At 49.8% G+C, this 17,751-nt stretch overlaps 1 protein-coding gene across 27 annotated transcripts in view; it reads right to left on the reverse strand.

Moving 5' to 3' along the window:
• Positions 1-270: 270 nt before the first annotated feature.
• The window catches only part of UBE2D4 (ubiquitin conjugating enzyme E2 D4), a 30,934-nt gene continuing 13,453 nt past the window's right edge, over positions 271-17,751 (reverse strand). For 12 of the 27 annotated variants that reach the window (XM_081529471.1, XM_081529481.1, XM_081529485.1 and 9 more), the window contains 7 exons: positions 16,747-16,810; positions 12,964-12,995; positions 12,797-12,874; positions 9,558-9,663; positions 7,786-7,879; positions 5,721-5,762; positions 4,878-5,332 (listed from right to left, as the gene is read on the reverse strand). In XM_081529471.1, coding sequence (XP_081385597.1) covers positions 5,266-5,332; positions 5,721-5,762; positions 7,786-7,879; positions 9,558-9,663; positions 12,797-12,874; positions 12,964-12,995; positions 16,747-16,810 — 483 coding nt within the window. In that variant the 3' untranslated portion in view covers positions 4,878-5,265. Of the gene's footprint in view, positions 4,843-4,877; positions 5,333-5,720; positions 5,763-6,562; positions 7,880-9,557; positions 9,664-12,796; positions 12,875-12,963; positions 12,996-16,746; positions 16,831-17,751 lie in introns of those variants that run through there. The other 15 variants (XM_081529480.1, XM_081529479.1, XM_081529477.1 and 12 more) reach the window with 12 other exon arrangements.

The raw sequence follows: 17,751 nt of genomic DNA on the forward strand, positions 1-17,751 counted from the left end.
ACTGAGGCCCATAGGAGGAAGGGTCTCCAGATACAGGGTCTCCTTCTGCTGACAGTTCATAGATGGCCATTATGTGTTCTCACATGGCAAAAGGGACCAACAAGCTCTCTGGGGCACCTCTTTTATAAGCACACTAATGCCATTCATGAGGGCTCCACTGCTGTGAACTAATCACCTCCCAAAGGCCCCACCTCCCAATATCATTACCTTGAGGGTTAAGATTTCAACACAGGAATTTTGAGGGGACATGATAGTTGACACAACAATCAGTAGAAAAGAATAAGTTTTTATTCAAAGTCTTTATCCACAGAAGTGTCAGTGAGCAAGAAAATAATTTTCTTAAAAACCACCAGGATTACATCTCTATGCTCCAGCCACACACGGCCACATTACTACAGAATGGGAGAAATGAAATCCATTCGTTTTCCTGCCCTAAAAAGAAAACTTATTTATGCTGCATGGTAAATGGAATCCAGTAAACCAGTAATTCACATCTTGAGAGATTAAAAACAAAGCAAAAAACCCCAAACCTTCCTAGTTGAACCCCTGTTATGATGTAAACAGAGGGTAAGCAGTCAAGGGTAGAAAGGTGGGAAGGCTGCAATCCTGAGCTTGGTCTGTGACTCAGGCCCACAGGTAGGGAGTGGCCGACATGGTCTGCTTGTCATTTACGGCTTGGCTATGAGGGGCTGCCACAAGCCAGTATGTGGTGGCTCACAGAAAGGGCAAAAGCTCCTTCAGGAGAAGCAGTGCTCTTTCCTGCCATCCTAACCCTTTACAGAGAGGGCACACTTGCTGCTCACATAGCTCTTGCTGTGAGGCCCTCTAGCTTCTCAAGCCTTGCTGAAGCCTCAAAGACCTGGAGACCGTGTGCATCAGCTAAGCTCCCTGTTGTAGACAGATGGGCCCACAGCAAGGAGTCAGCAGAAATTCTAGAAGGTTCAAAGGGAATAGAAGGTACAGGTGATGAGGATTTTGCAGTTTAACTACAACTCGGCCAACATTTTAAACCCAAAGATGTTGACAGGTTATTGTTAGTTCCTCCTGTTTCTGGATGGTGTCCTGAGCTTGCTTCCGGTCACGGCATATGGGATCATAGTTTCCTGACTAGGGATTGAACCTGTGACCCTTACAGTGGAAGCACAGACTGCTAACCACTGGACCACCAGGTTATTCCTACTGCTGGATATTTGACACAGAAGGAAGAAACAGCCAAGTTCCCCAAGAAGGGTAACCAGCCTTTCACCCCTTGCCTCTGCCACCCACAACGTTACAGCCCATGCCTCCATCTGCATCCTTGTTTCTGGAGCTGCTGGATCATTTTGCCCATTGAGCACGGCTGGCCGTCTAGTGCCCTGGCCAGGTCATTGTTGCTCCTGGGAACAAGCTTTGAGACAAGGCTGGGCCCAGGCCTCATGTCATTTCATTCCTTTCTTCTTGTGGATAGAGGGATGGATGCAGCTTTGTGCCTGTGTCCTCGCCCCTAAAAAGTCCCTGACCCGGTGACGGCGCTTGTTTCCCTGGGAGTCTAGGGTGCGAAATGGTCTCACACAGCAGCTTATATGAACTATGCCGTCCGCTTAATATGAAACTTGCTCTTCATCCCGCACTCTTCTGCCTTCAGTGATTCTCCAGAAATGTGAGCCCTGGGACACCTAGAAGGGAGCAGGGCCCGTTTCAGAAGGGCCACGTGCGGGAGTGTTGCCAGATGCTGAGTGAGCTCCCAGAATGTGCTGTGCTTGCTGGGGAACATAGTCCTTTGCCTGTAGGACCCTCCTCCCTGTCCACCCATGAGGCCCTACCCTAGTTTTAGCTCATTCCTGAGGCCTGTGTAGTTCCAGTGAACTCCCAGAAAGCGATCACATTTTGTTTTCCCTCCCCTTCACACCGTGCACTTGGCAAGTGCTCAGTCATTGCCTGGATAAAGCCACCTAGTCATTAGAACATAATGACCAGCCAGCGCTGATGGACATTCCCCATGCCTAGCCCCTTGAGCTACTGTGGTGGTGGTGGTGGGGCGGTGAGCAGCATGGGTGAGAGGCAGGCTCTAAGAGGGCAACTCTGTCATTACCTCCTGAAGTGGAGCCCAGCCAAGCCCGTGCATCCAGAGGTAAGCTCTGTTGCAGGGAGCTGGACAGCTCAAGTGGGCCTATCTGAAAGGTAAGGATTAGGAGCCTGGGAGAAGTGGGGTGGAGTTGGGGTAAGATGGAGACATGACATTTTTTAGATAAGTCAAGAAACCAGTGTTTGGTTTGAGAGAGGGTTTGCAGATTTTCTGTAGCTTTTTAGGTTTGTTTTTAATAAAATCCCTCTGGCAACAGAAGAGAAACCCCAATGGTGGTCATGAAGAGGCCAGCAGACTGGCTGGGGAAGATCAGCAGGCCTGACGGAGCCAGTGTGCCTGCCTGCATGGCACCAGACTGCTGTTGTGAGGGTGCTGGTGAGATAGGTTGGGGCCTGGGTCCCTATACTGGAGTGCTCGCACCTGGACAAACATCTCCCTGAGCAACAGAATACAAAGAAACTATAAGGGACCAAAAATAACTTGATGAATGCACAGTTGGGATCAATTCTAATACAAAAAGACCAAAACCCAACTGTCACTTCTGAGGTACTGGGAGCAAAAGCAGGGTTCTGCACATGATCCTTGCACACAGCACCACCATGTGGGCTGGCAGACCACCCAGCCACCCTTCCAAGTTGACCCACTGGTCCGCCCCACCCTCACCTCATTTAAGGGACCAGCTCGCCCTGCCACCTGCAGGGGTCAAGCAAGGGCACCGGTTACTTGTTCTTACTCCCACCAAAGCCTTGCCTAAATTTCTTGTCTGATCTCTTATCAATCTCTATTGATTAAAGAGCCCAAGGACTCAGGTTGGTAACACTGGTAAGCCATCCTCTGTTTGTCAGACCAGCTTTCATGGCTTGAAGATCCTCATTCAACCCTCACCAGGGAGGAAGCGTGTGTCACAGCGAGAAGAGCTGGAGGAACAGAGGCACAGAAGAGGGGGCAGGCGAGGGCGAGAGGGACAAGTGGCCCGTGCTGCTCCCAAGGCTTTCTCTGCCTCTACCAGAACCGGCCTTTGGGCCAGGAGCTCTGCTGACCAGTCTCACAAGCACGTCTTTATCACTTTAGGAGACTCTGTCCTGAATTTGAGAGACAGAAACCTGCCCGTCCTTGAGCCTCTGCAGTCAGGTGGTGTGGGATCCCATGGTGCTGACATATAGGTCAGCTTCCAGGCCCATTGGACATTGGTGTTCTGGTGTTTTAATCCCTTGTCGGGAGATTTTGACCCTTTGCCAAATTCTTGGAACTCTTGGGTCTTCCTGTAGTCTGCCAAAGGATCAAGATCACAGCTCCATCCAGCAAACAGACACATTTGGCCACAGTTAAGTCATTTGTTCATGTTGGATTAATTGCTTAAGATCATGCAACTCCCTGGTATCTCTGGTCCATGGAGAAAACCAAGTATCACTGCACAGTTCGTTTTTTAGATCTGCTGTTAAGTTACTGACCTGGGGCTAGCCTTAGAAACATGATATCCATACCTGTGTGATACCTGAGAGCTGCCTGCACATAGTAGATGTTGAAATAAGCGTTTCAACTTAAGATGCCCGTCCTTCAGGCTGACCTGAGCTCCGGAAGGCTTGAAAAGCAAGTTTCCCAGGGATCGAGTCCAAGGAACTTGCCAGGGACAGGCCTGCAGAACATCACTGGGGTGGCCTGTCCATCACCTGGCCTGGCACAAGTACAGAGTGTGTACTCTGTCCAAGCACAGACTACAAATCAAGCAAAAGGTGAATGGTAATTCATAATGGGGATCCCAAAGGATAATTTTGCTTTTTCTACTGCATTATCTCCAACAGAAGCAACAGGGCTGGGAAAATTTTAACTAGATAGAGAAAATTCATGAGCTTCTGGGGAGTCATAAGCTATGCTTGAAAGGCTGAAAATGGCACCCTCCAACTCAACACCAACTTGGGCCTGGAGAGTCCTTCTCTGAACCTCTGACCTGTCTCTGAAATCTGAGTCTCTCCCACCTTCCCACGCTTCGTTATATTTGGTTCAGGGAGTATCATGACCACTGTCTGAAGTGGCAGAGGTGGGTGATGGCAGTGTTCCCAGGGGACACATGAAGTTTATCATTTTGTTTAAGTGAAGAACAAAGGGGTAGCAAGGAGAGAAAAAATTAACAGGGCAATCCTCACCATGCTACAAGGCAGCGAATGGGGCCCGCGGAACAGAGAAAGCAGCCTTGTAACTGAGGATCCTCAATGGGGACCCCCGTAAAGTAAAGGCAGACCAGGCTCAGACTGCTGCCTGCTTTGCTGAGGAAGTGGTGGGGACTGACCCCGGCGCGCCTTCGGGGAGCAAGGACAGTGACGCTGTGCTACAGCTTGAGAGTTCCCGGAGCAGGTCAGGCTCACGTGGTCACCTCGTGCTGATCCCCAGCTGCAAGGTCTGCAGGCCTCCTTCCAGACTCCACAGACCTGGCCATCTGGTTGAAGAAGTTTAGCGTTTCTCCACTTCCTGGTCCTACTCACCCAAACATTATTCTCATATGGCTGTTCTGGGAGTGGACTAGCTTTGAAAACCACTTAGAAAAGCCTAGGCCAAATTGGACTTAAGAGATGTGAAGTCCCTCAATTTTCCTCCTCTCTTCGGAGGTTCAATTAGAATAATCCCTTTGCTACCCTTCTCCTCGTTAACCTAATCTCAAATAATCTCAAACCTCTGAACTCGAAAGGCAGTTCTCGAAATGTGTTACACCAGAAGCTTAAGAGAGGAGGCCAGTTACCTGATGGGCTACCTGTTAAAAGTTTCTGTATCTTCTGTTCTGCCTGGAAAAAAAAAGAGACTTAAATGTCAGTTATCATTTAGGGTTATGAGCGCATCACATTTTTATTTACAGTTAACAGCCCCCCTCTCTCCCTGTGTTCTGTTCAGTGAATGGCTCACACTTCGACTTCATGTAGGCTCTGAGTGGGAGGAGGTAGGGGTGGTGAAAATCTCATGAGATAGAAAAACATAACCCAAATCTTTCCAGGTTTCGTAATTCTGTTCTTGCTTCCAAAAGGACAGTCATCTCTCATGGCGTGGCATGTGCTTTATATCCTGACCTTCTATTTACAGCTGCTTGGTGTGGGGGGAGAGTGCCAGCACGTGGCACCGCCAAGGAAGACAGGTGGGAGCTGTGGGCCAAGGCCTCCGCTTCCCAGTCACACTGTCCAGGTCCCAGAGCTCCTGGGAGGAGGTGAGAGTCCTCAGGATGTGGTTTGCGGCAGACACGATGTGAGGAAAGCCTGCCCGCTCCTCCCTGGGCACGGAGTTCTAAAAGGCAAAGAGCACGTGGTAAGGGGCCAGACTGAGGCCCCTGTGCGGCGCCACCGTAAGCGATGCCGCCTGAGTGAGGCCAGGCAGGGGAGGCACACAGGTCCCCCCAAGAGGTGAGCAGTGAGTTGGGGTGGAGGGACTGATTCCATGTAGCCAGGAAGGCTGCAGATCATAACAGTGACTACTAATCTGGCATCAGAGACATGACGTTGTCAACACCGCGATGGCTGACAGTGGTGCCAACGTGCTGCGGTTGGAGAAAGTGGGGAATCAGCATAATCAGCATTTGTTTGCAGAAGAGATGACGCTCTGCGAGCGGCTCAGCCAACAGCTCAGCTCAGCTTCTCTTGGACAAAGTCTCCTGTAAAACCTCTGAGGCACTTACATAGCATATTTCTGTGTCCACTCTCTTGCTAGTCTGTTGTACCTGGAAGAAAAAAGCAGAGGAAGTGACACCCTCATTCACAATGGTCACTTCCTTTCAATGTGCAGGAGAAAAAAGAACCAATGGCACCCCAGTCCAGTACTCTTGCCTGGAAAATCCCATGGACAGAGGAGCCTGGTGCGCTGCAGTCCATGGGGTCGCGAAGAGTCAGACAGGACTGTGCGACTTCACTTTCACTTTTCCCTTTCATGCACTGGAGAAGGAAATGGCAACCCACTCCAGTGTTCTTGCCTGGAGAATCCCAGGGACGGGGGAGCCTGGTGGGCTGCCGTCTATGGAGTCGTACAGAGTCGGACACGACTGAAGCGACGTAGCAGCAGCAGCAGAGGAAATGCTGTTGCTTCTCATCAAATACCTAAGACTGATGAATGAATGAAACAGGCCGCCTGGAGCAGGAACATGCCATTCATGGCCACAAATCCTGAGCTTGGTGAGTCCTAGTAGCTCTTCACAACTACCTGCTGTGGGAGATTTAAGAGCATAATAGACCTCCTCCCTCCGTCTCTCCTGTTTTTCAGCATGGATGCATTCGGATCAGGAGGAGATACACAGAGGTCAGCTTGGGACAGTCCCTGGTATCCAGCACACAGGCTCCATGAATCTGGCCACCATCAGCGCCACCCTTGGCAGCCACAGAGCAGGTCTGGTGCCCGTTGAGAATCTGTGCATTTATCCACGTTACTGTAATGAAACCTGGTGCCATGATACTGTGAGAGAGCTATGTAATCAGAGGGGACAATGAAGAAAATCACTTCTGGTATATCTAAAATATATCATCATAAGTGTTGAATAAATACAAACTAAGATCTCATCAATTAAAAATCACTGTGTCATACAGGAAAACTGAAATGAGGGAAATAATGAGCTCTATAAAGGTTTCAAGAAATATATGTTGGAAAAACCACATTCCATTCTAATCTCTTTAGACAGAAGAGAAATAATGAACTAAAAGACCTACTGGAGAGCTCTTTTAAAAGCCAGCAACTCCGCCCTCTGCACCCGGCTCCTGCCCCGAGCTGCTCACAGGGCTGCCTCTGCTGACTCCTGGGGCCCTGCCACGTCTGGCTCTTCCTCACAGAGCTGTCAACGCTCAGAGGTTTTCACACAATGGACCTGCCTCAGCAGCCACAGACATCGGCTCAGGCTACAGTGCTCATGGCTGTGTCTGGCCACAGGAGTCAGAATTCTACAGCCACGAGTCTGGTAATCAGTACTTAAACAGAGAGTTGGCGGTGAGGGGCTGTCAGTAAATCAGGACACACTGCTCACTTCTTAGCCTCAACCAGCAAACTGAGCACAGCACGTTCCCACCTCAACCAGCCTGGGCCTCACCCTGGGCGTATCTGAGCAGATACCCCATTATCTTGCGAGAAAATCCTGGTATTTTAATCCAGAATTTTCATGTGTCAGATTCTTCTGAGTCAATTGTTGGCTGACCACTGAGATTATTGGCCTCAAGGGCAGGTTTGGCAATAATATTTTAGGATTCAGTAGTGGCAGCTGCGGAGAAGGCAATGGCGACCCACTCCAGTGCTCTTGCCTGGAAAATCCCATGGACGGAGGAGCCTGGAAGGCTGCAGTCCATGGGGTCGCTCAGAGTCGGACACGACTGAGCGACTTCACTTTCACTTTTCACTTTCATGCATTGGAGAAAGAAATGGCAACCCACTCCAGTACTCTTGCCTGGAGAGTCCCAGGGACGGGGGAGCCTGGTGGGCTGCCGTCTATGGGGTTGCACAGAGTCAGACACGACTGAAGCGACTTAGCAGCAGCAGCAGCAGTGGCAGCTGATGAGCTATCCAGGAGGGCAAACTGCTTTTATCTCCTTCTCCCTCCTCAGAGTCAAAAGATATGTTAGTGAGAGGCAGGAGTCTCAGCCCCACTCAGAATGGGCAGGATGATGTCCATGGGAAAACCTCGTTGACCTGGAAGCACCAGGTCAGGGTATTGCTGGGAGCTGCCTGGAGCAGCTGGGGCCCAAAGGCAATCTAAAGAGGACACATACTTCTCTCTATCAGCCTTGTAGGTATGGGCTATCTCTGGCACCAGAGGGTCATCAGGGTTGGGGTCGCAGAGCAGAGAACAGACGGATAAGAGAACTGGAAAGAAGAGAAACAATGAGTCAACTGCAGTCACAAGGCTCCCAGGTCACCCAGGTCCAGGGAGCCCCGCACCTTGAACTCTCTGTTGACCAAGCAATTATTTTCTCTTCAACATCCCAGCAAAATTATTCTGATGCCCCAAGGGTCATGAATGTATTTACTTTGTCCATCTATCAGTTGAACAGCAATGTTACCCTGTGGTGTCCCAGCTACATCTGCTCTGGGGCACTTCTGGCCTTCCTTTCCTGATCTCAAAAGCTCTTTGGCTCCGAGCCACATACCTTTGTTGTTTGGTCCCAGGGGCCCTGTTCACTATTAAAGAAGCCAGAACTCAGAAGATTCTGGTGACCTGTCCAAGGTTACAGACTGGGAACACCCACCAAACGGGTAGAAACAAGATTCTAAACCAGGTCTGTGTGACTGCCAAGCAAACGCACGCTGCCCTACACTCTCAGTTCCGCTCTGGACCTGTGAGGACACTCCCACCCGGGCTGTGGCTGGAGGCTGAGGAAGTGGTGCTGCTGGGATTGTTAGGGTCCAGGCTAAATGCACTGTCGATCCTAGATTTGCTCTGGAGCCCTCTGTACCACCCCAAACAAGTATCATCCTTGCCTCAGTGAATGCATCCAAGTCCTGACCACAGTTAAACTATGGTAAACCAGGTAAACTATGAATGAGGGATGATTTGTCTTTTTAAAGCTATTCAACTCTCCTGCTGTTCTGAGCTCAGAGGACGTGTCGTGAGAGGGCTAGTTCCTTCCTTCCTTCCACATTCAAGTGCCTACTCCTGGCCATTCTGATTCCCTCTCCCTTCTTCAGGCTTAGACAGTGTCCTGACCCCCACACCCAAAGCCATGCACTGGGGAGAGGATGCAGCCCAGAGAGGAGCAGGCCCCAGGGTGGAACTGTCTCCTGGAGGCCTGAGTGCTGGAGTCAGCTCTGCCTCCGCAGCGTCTGCACCACACGTGGGAGTGGGCAGCCCTCCCTCCAGACTCACCGCGCAGAGTCCCGAACAGCCTGCTCCGGCAGCTGTCCCGGTGCCTCGGGGCCCCGTCTGCCGCCCAAAGCTCCGCCACCCGCACTGCCTCACACTCCACTCTGTTGGGCTCTGGCTCCCTGATTCTCTGAGGCTGCTTTTTTTACCACCTCACTCACGCCACTGACAGGTAACTCACACCCTCTGTGTTCAAGTCCCAGTGCTCATACAAGCGCGTTCAGTCTCTTAGTTGGGAAGGAATGCCTGCCTTCCTTAAGCCCAGTTTAGACTGGTTTCTTCACCCTCATCCAGAGCGCAGGCCCTGCGTCTTCACTCAGGGCTGGTTCACAATCCACGTGGCATAAATGAATAAATGAGAGAATGGAGGAGGCAATGTAATATTTGCCTTTCTTACTTTTAGATCAAAAGTATAAATAGGATCAATATTTTCTTTTGCACCTGTGCAACAGTCTGGCTGGAGCACCCTGCAGCCGCAGACCCGGGTGGACGTGGTGGGCGTGGGGAAAGCACCACTTCGGACCCCTCCCCTCCGGGCTGTGACCCCGGGCTCGGACCGTGGCTGCTTCCCCTGAGCCTGAATTCGCTCTCAGGAGTGTGGGGGTAGGAACACTGCTGTGACAGAGACAGGCCTGAGAAGGCGCGCAGCATCAGGACCTAGTGTGCACGTCGGCCATTTACCTTTGGACACAGTCAGTGCTGGAGACCACTGGGACCGCAGGATGTCAAGGCAGATGCTGCCGTTGCTGTTGATGTTGGGATGATAAATTTTGGTTGTGAAAACAACCTGCGGAGATGAGAGACCTTAAGTCAGACCAACCACAGGGACATTCTAGATCGTGTCTGTCTGGAAAATGAACCAAGTGAGGTGGAAACGACCGCTACCGGGACATACCTGGCCCCGCACAATCCTGGGTGAGCTGGGCATTATTCCAAACCAGAAAGGGATACAGGAGGGTGCGCCTGAATGAGAAGTCCCCCAACCCATTCCCTGCTGGGCTCCTGAACTGGACGTGGGGACTGACACCATCTCCCCCAGAGTAGCATGCTCCGAGGGCTAACAAGAGCAATGGCCAGGACTCAGAAGTCCTCTTGAATAACGGAGTTCTGAAGCCAGATGATGAATACGTGGGCATCCATTATATGATTACCTACAATACTTTCCATGCCTGAAATAGTTTATAATAAAACAGGATTTTTTTGTTGGTTTCATTTTAAAACAACTCACTTCAGAATATAAGCAGAGGAAGGCTGTGTATGTGAGGCTCAGCATCTATTACCAAACGACTTTTTCCAGGAGGCTCAAATGGTAACGAATCTGCCTGGAATGCAGGAGACTTCCTGACAGTCCCTGGGTCAGGAAGATCCAGTATACCCACTGCAGTATTCTTGCCTGGAGAATCCCATGGACAGAGGAGTCTGGCAGGCTACAGTCCATGGACTGTACAGAGTTGGACATGACTGAGCGACTAACACTTTCACTTTTCACTTTTTTCCAGGAAGCATTAAACTTCCAAAGTGTCTCAGGCTCTAAATATTTGCCTTATTCTTTATTATCTCCTGTAGAGAAGATCACGCAACCTTGCCAGATTCCCCCCATAGACTCAGAAAATTCTTGCCAAAACAGCAATCTTACTTTATCTTGTTCTCCTGTGGAAAGGAGATTTTTAAAAAGACAGAAACACTCTCTTGTATTGTAGAAGATGTAACATTTCAGCACACAACTCTCCTGTTACAGGAAACCCGACTCACAGGGTTGACTTCAGTCTCTGATAACAGGCGCTGCTTTTGCTCTGCCCTTGGGCAATCAGCAATCCTGAAAATGCCCAACAGACATGCAGGATTATAGCCTATCTGTTTATTTTAAAAAAGATCAGCAGCAACTTATACATTAATAAAGGGTGTAAGATGCTACTTGGCAAGACACTGCAGCAAGTCTCAGCAGGGAGAGGGGAGAGTGGGTGTAGGTTGAAGACCATGAAACGTACTTTTTCAACCAAACCCCTGAAATAACAGTTATACTTAAGAGAGGTATTTTACTATCTGTCTCCCTGTGCCCAGCATAACCCAGTCTTCTTCGCTAAAAGCTGGCAAAGTCTCCAGAATCTTGACCACATTTAACTCTGATTTAAAATATGGAGGCACCAGATGGCCTCTGGTGGCAATGACCAGGGAGAGTGGTGGGCTGGGGAGCCCAGAGGGGCTTCTGCTCATGGCTTAGATAGAATGTGCACACAGGGGTGAAGGGTCTGACTTTAACTGAGCCATCAAGGTCAACCTCAGGGCAGTAAGACACATCACAAACCCTGAGACAGGGGGCCCTGGCACAGATTCAAGACTTCTGCGTAAGTCTTGCTAAAATGCAAAAGCTTAGGTCAATCCTGAGAAAACAGCACACAAACCCCAAATGGGGGCGGGGGGCGGTCTCTGACAATGTAACTGATCAATACCTCTTAAGAGCATCAAGGTCATGAAAGACCAGAGGAAATGGAGGCTCTGTTACAGACTGTGGAGATGGAGGAGAGAAGACAATAAATACGGTGCAGGGTCCTAGAACACGAGGAAAACTGGTGGAAAAGGCCGGCCGTCAGTTTAGCTCAGAGCTTGTGGCCGACACTGACTTCCTGGATTTGGTACTTGGACTTCAGTAAACTAAGATGCTGACTTCAGGGAAAGCTTGACGAGGCATATATGGAAAGTCTGTACTATTTTTGCAACATTTTTCTAAGTCCAAAATTAATTTAAAATAAAAAGTTACCAAAAAATAGGCTGACACATCTGGGTTCAGGTCCCACCCTTCACTATAAGCCACACCATTTTAAGGACATGCAGTGCCCATTCAAAGCCTCGGTTTCCTCATTCACAACCAGAACTGACAATTTCATTTTAAAAATAAGAACTAAAACATATATTGGTATATGAAGAAAAAGCCTGGAGGAATGTACACAGGGCTATTAGCTGTGATCTTCTCTGGGGACAGGTTTATAAACAGACTGACTTCCATCTGTGTGTTAGTTAGTTCTCCATATGCTCTAATTTTAAAGTGACCCATTTTTATCAATTTTTCAATCAGAAAGATAAAAATATGTTAAAAATGGTATGAATAACATACAGTCACTGCTGTGTGACCACATCTGCCTGTGCTGTTGGCTCCACCTTGGAACATGCCACCTGCTTTGCCTTAACAACCCGTCTCTGCCCTCCCCAGCCTCTCCTCACCACAGCAGAGCTACTGACTGGACACCGTGGGTGCCCTCCGTGTCACCCTCCCCACTCCCAAACAAAGCCTTGCCCTCCAGTTCCCTGTGACCCTTCCCACGCTCAGGGCGACCCCGCCGCCAGCTGCCCTCACTGTCCCACCCCCTTTCCTGCTCTGGGCTCCTCAGCGTGGCCTAGCTCTCATACTCCACTTCTCCCACTTAGGGCTCTGGATCTCATGAAGGCAGGACTCCAGGTGCAGGAAGGAGGTGACTTGCCAGGGTCCTAGGCCAGCTTCTCGCCACCTGTGGACATTCAGGGCCATATCCCGTGCAATTCAGGGTGCTGAGCATTCCTGGCCTCCACTAGATCCTAGAAGCAATCCTCTCCCCCACCTCCCATCTCAGACTTTATTACCACAAAAATCTCAGTGTCCCTGGGGCAGGAGCTGAGAAGTCTTGTCCTAGACTGAAAGGGACTGCATAGAAGGAAACTGGAGCCTGAGCCACATGCTAACTCCGCCACCCCACAAGGTCACCCCTGAAAACAGGTCTTCAGCAGGAAGCCCTCACCACACCAGCCCTTGCTCACATGAGGCATGAGCCCTGAAAGTCCAGAGTTTAATTCCTGGCAAGCTGTACTCCTGGTGGTGGATAAGGGCCCCTGGGCAGCTTTCTGTACCAGTGACTTCATCACACACTGTCCCTGCCCGCTGTTCTCACCTTTGGGGGCTTGAAAGGATAATCGGTAGGGAAGTGGATGGTCAGGAAGAAAACGCCTCCTTGGTAAGGACTGTCATTCTGGAGGATGAGACAGCGAAAGCAGGTTAGTGCATGTGCAAGAGGCGCAGCAGGCAGAGCAAGGGCTGCGCTCAGCACCTGCTACCTACCGGGCCCATGATGGTGGCCTGCCAGTGGAACACTGCAAGACAAAAAAAGAGACAGGAACGTGAGCCTCTCCAGCAAACACGTCTCTCCACCAAAGAAGAGCAGCTCTGTTCAGAGGCTGCTGTTCACACAAGCCTTCCCTCGCTTCTGACACCAACCACCACTGCAGGGGTTTCTGTAATTTAACTGGACTCCAGACTCATGAAAGATTATTGTGCTCACAGCTCTGATTTCTCACAGTGAAAGGCTGAGGTCAATGTCAGCTGACGGAAGAGCTCATGGGGAAAGTTCCAGGCAGAGTCCAAACGTAGACCTTCAACCGTCCTCTTCCCTGGAGTCCTGGCATTGATGTGTGACGACGCACAGAATAGTGCCTACAGGGATGCTCACCCGTGGCTCAGCGTACAGAGCTGTTACTGGAACTCCATCACGTTAGCAGGATGGATTAGTGGGCTGTTCACATGGCTGATCTGTGTCTCCAGTTCCTCTGGCAATGATCCAAAACCTCCACCTTAAACCTGCTGGCTGGTCTGCCTAGTGTGGCCTGCCCCCACCCAAGTCACATTGCTGGTTTGGGTCAAGGCCTTCAGCTAAACAGACAGTCCTATCAGGCAGGGTGGTTTAGACATCGCCTCCCTGAGACTAGCGACAAAGGCCAGATCTTTTAAGGACAAAATTAAATTCTTTACTATCCAGGTGCCAGTAAACTATAATTCAATCTTCTGTCTGCACAGAATCAAGCCTTGGGTAGGCTTTAGCCACTTTGCACATTACTTTTACAAATCTCTCTTCTCCTTGGTTCTTCACTATTCACTCTGAAGCCTTCTCCAGAGGGTCTCCTTCAGGAGTCGATCAATGCCCGTGGCCCTGGGGCTTCAATGTGGCTATTTCCTGCCTGTGTCCTCTCACACATCTCCAAAGACTAGGAGACAAAGCCGAGCGCAGCCCTCATGTTCTTCCCTCCCAGGCTCCCACCAAGCTGGTGGTCAGGCCAGGTCCCTGCTTAGAGCGTTCGAGCTTTCTCTTGCTGCACATCACGCCTGCTGCCCTCTCTGGAGTCAGGCTACTGTTCCTGCTGTACACATCCCTACCAAAGCTCCTCTACACTCAGCAAGACTGGCCTAGAGCAGGCGGGTGACTCAGTTCCGAAGCTCCCGGGATACCAGTCTTTGTAGAAAGTGCCTATATACCCACCTGAGGGGGCTGCTGAGAGCATCTGAGGGATCTGTTCTTCTCTAGGGAATTCTGTCTCACGGAGCCATCACAGGTGTAAAATTAGCCCAAATTTTCAAACCTGGTCCTGTACTGGGCTTCCTGCCATCTATTCAAATATTTCACAGACGCTGTCCTTGCCAGCAGACAGGAAATTGCCAAAGCATGAGGAGGGGAAGGAATTGAAGGACAAGAGAAGAGGTTTCCCAGGCTCCTACAGGCATCCGAACATGGTCACAGCAGCCCCTGCCCTTGGTCAAACGTTTCACGAAATGCTACCGATGGAAACGCTTTTATCTACAGTGCGGCTGCCTAAGCTAATCAAGTTTCACTTCTTTTTCTTTGATTGCTTTTATTCCAACTCATGCTAATCACTGGCTGGTAGGTATACCTTTTCCTAATCATAATATAGAATGGAATTCCTCATTAAATGATTTTTTGATAATTAATATACAGAGAAAGGGAGGAGTAGATAAAATGAGTGGCTCCTTCTGGCAAACAAGTGACCCTTTGGTCCCATTCACTTTAACCCCTGAGGTCTGCTGAGGGGCTGAGCAGAACCCAAAGGCACAGTCAGAAGAGAAGGCTCCAAAAGAGACAGGAAGAGAACGGCCATTGCAGAGGGATGCTGGAAAGGGGCTGTTAACTCACAGGGCAGGCATGAGATGGCCCCAAAAGGTTAGCTAGTCTCCAAGACTGTGCAAACCTCACCAAACTCAGGTCCTGAGTATGGAGGGTGGCCAGACTCTTAGATAAAGAGGGCTGCTTCCCAGTACAGGGCTGCAGTGAAGGGTGAGGATGCGTGGTGCAGAGGAACACCAAGGGGTACCTTTAGAAAGCGGAGGCTGAACCATTACCAGTTCAGTCTTATCAGTAACCCCGGTTCACATTATTTTAAGCAACAGGTAAGAGGGGTCAGATATGCTACTGCGACCTATGACACTTGGAAGGCCAACACAGATCAGGTCACAGACACGTGAAGCCACGCTCGCTCACTAGCTCTGCTTGCACAACGGGAGTCATTTCCCACAGAAAGCTTTGGATCCTCCATTTTCAGGAGCTGTCTGCCCACTTTCAGTTCCTCTACGCATCAGCCCACAGAACATGCAGGAACACATACACATATGACTTCTTCCTCACATATGACTACTTCCCCTTTTCTTTTTTTTTTTCCATCTCTGTGAAATTTTTCTTTCTTGCATTTTAACACAATAAAAGTTTTAAAAAAACGTAGCATATGGCTTCCCTGGTGGCTTGGACAGGAAAGAATCTGCCTGCAATACGAGAGACCCAGGTTTGATCCCTGGGCTGGGAAGATCCCCTGGAGAAGGGAATGGCTACCCACTCCAGTATTCTTGCCTGGAGGATTCCGTGGGGTTGCAAAGAGTTGGACACGAAAATGTAGCAAAAAATATGTCCTTTAAGCCATTTTTAAGTGTCAAGTCAGTGGCATTAAGTACATTCACAATGCAGTGCGACCCCCACCATTACCCGTTTCTGAAACGTTTCCATCGCTCCACACAGAAATTCTGGACCATGAAATAGTTTCCCATTTCTGCCTCCTCTCAGCTTCTACAAACCTCTTTACTCTTTCTGTCCCTATATCTGCCTTGTCTAGCTAGATAGTTCATATAAATGGAATCGTATAATTTCTGTCCTTTCGTTTCTGGCTTATTTCATATGGCATATTTTTAAGATTCATCCATGTTATTGCATATGTCAGAACTTCATCCATTTTTATTGGTACATGATATGCTATTGGATATATGTATACACACACACACACACACACATATATACCACTTCGCTTATTCATTTATTAATGTGCATGTGGGTACCTCTGGGGGATTATAAACAATGGTGCAGTGAACCATATATGAGCTCTGCTTGAGTACCTGTTTTAATTCTTTGGTGTGCTTGAAGGGCACCACCCCTCTTTTTATAGTCTCTCCCTCCCCCACCTACTTTTCCTTCAGATGCAGCTATCAGAGCCTCACAGTAAAGGATGAGTGTCCCAGAGCCTAAGATGCTCAGAAAGCAGAGGTAAAGTGGGACAGCAGAGGACAGATTTGGGACGTCCGAGCGTTGGGCGGCACGGCCCACGGCCAGTCGGCTACAGAGGGCGGCGGAGGGCTGCCCAGTGCAGCTCCTTCAGTCTGCCCTGGGGAGCAGAAATGGGAGAGAACTGCCCCTCCCCTTCGCAGGGGCAGGGAGCTAGCCCGACCCCCACCCTTCACCCACCCTCGGGTCCCACCCCGAGCGCAGCAGCAGGGCCTCCACGATTAGCTTCACGACCATTTTTCCAGCAACGCCCCAAGCTTCAGTTGGCTTTCCACGTGGCTTTCTTGTGCCCAGTGGAGGGAGACGGTGATTTCCAGCAACATCTTGACCAGCCGGGCTATGAAGTCAATGCATCTAATGAAAAAGCTACTCACAAGTAAAGGAAGAGAAAGCAACAGTAACGACGATAGGTCTCCTTAAGACAAAAAACAAAAAAAAAACCCGAGGGGCGGATACATTGGGGGGTCTTAATTGCAAGGCTCATGGGCTCTGGAGCCCTGAAAGGTACTTACAATCATCTCCCACAGGTCCTGCGGAGCACTGGGCAGGAGGGTCCCTCTGCAAGTCAGTTAATTCCTGGAACACAAGACAGCGAGCTCAGAGCTGGTGTGTGAACTGAGGATACTGCTCTACAGCCCACATGGTTTGGCCAGAAGTGCCTTCTCCCAGTGGGAGGGGGCTTCCAGACTTCAGGAGCGGGTGAGCCTGGCTAATGAAAACAAGGGTCTGCGCATGGCTGTGAAGATATGTGTGAAAAATGCATTATCATTTCCAATTAATAAGTTAGAAAATTGAGAGGTAAAGAGGTTAAGTTACTTACCCAAGGTCACAGAGCTGAAAGACGGCAGGGCCCCAATACCACTCAGGTGGAGAAGGGAAGGAGATGGGTTTTAGCTCTGAGCTCCTGAATGGAAGCACTGAGCCCAGAGGAAGTGCCCAGTTACAGACGGGGCTCCTGTACTTCAATCTCTCTGCCCCACTACTGCCCTACCCGCCACTGGTTGTATGGGAGTCCTAAGGCTCCAAGTGGCAGGTGAAGGACACGTGAGCCAGTCTAGCACAGCTATACTATGTACCAATGGGGGAAACAGGAATTACATCACAACTAGATTCCCTAAATGGGATACAGCTTGTGGACACAATCCCCAAAAGTTATCCTAGCTCAGCATGAGCCTCAAGGTCTAAGATTTTGGGCAGTGACTTAAAAACTCTAGTTTGCATGTACTAGGATGTTTCCTAATACTCCTCACTCTCCCTAGGTTCCAGACCTGGGTAAACTTGTGGTCTCCAGAGGGGTTCCAAAGAGAAGGAATGAGGCACAAGTAATGGTCCATCAGGTTGCAGGGAAACTCCTCAGAGGATGGCGAATCCCAGGGTCTAGGGCATTATGTATGAAGTTTAAACCTGGCTGATCACATTCCTCCTTACCTGAACAATGCTTGAAACTGAGCTCATCCACAAAGAACCTCCTGATCCCACCTTGTAACCTCTGGGCATGCTGATCATTCTAATAATGC

The sequence above is a fragment of the Giraffa tippelskirchi genome, chromosome 9, assembly GCF_054371585.1.
Source record: "Giraffa tippelskirchi isolate mGirTip1 chromosome 9, T2T-mGirTip1v1.2.pri, whole genome shotgun sequence".
Taxonomy (NCBI): domain Eukaryota; kingdom Metazoa; phylum Chordata; class Mammalia; order Artiodactyla; family Giraffidae; genus Giraffa; species Giraffa tippelskirchi.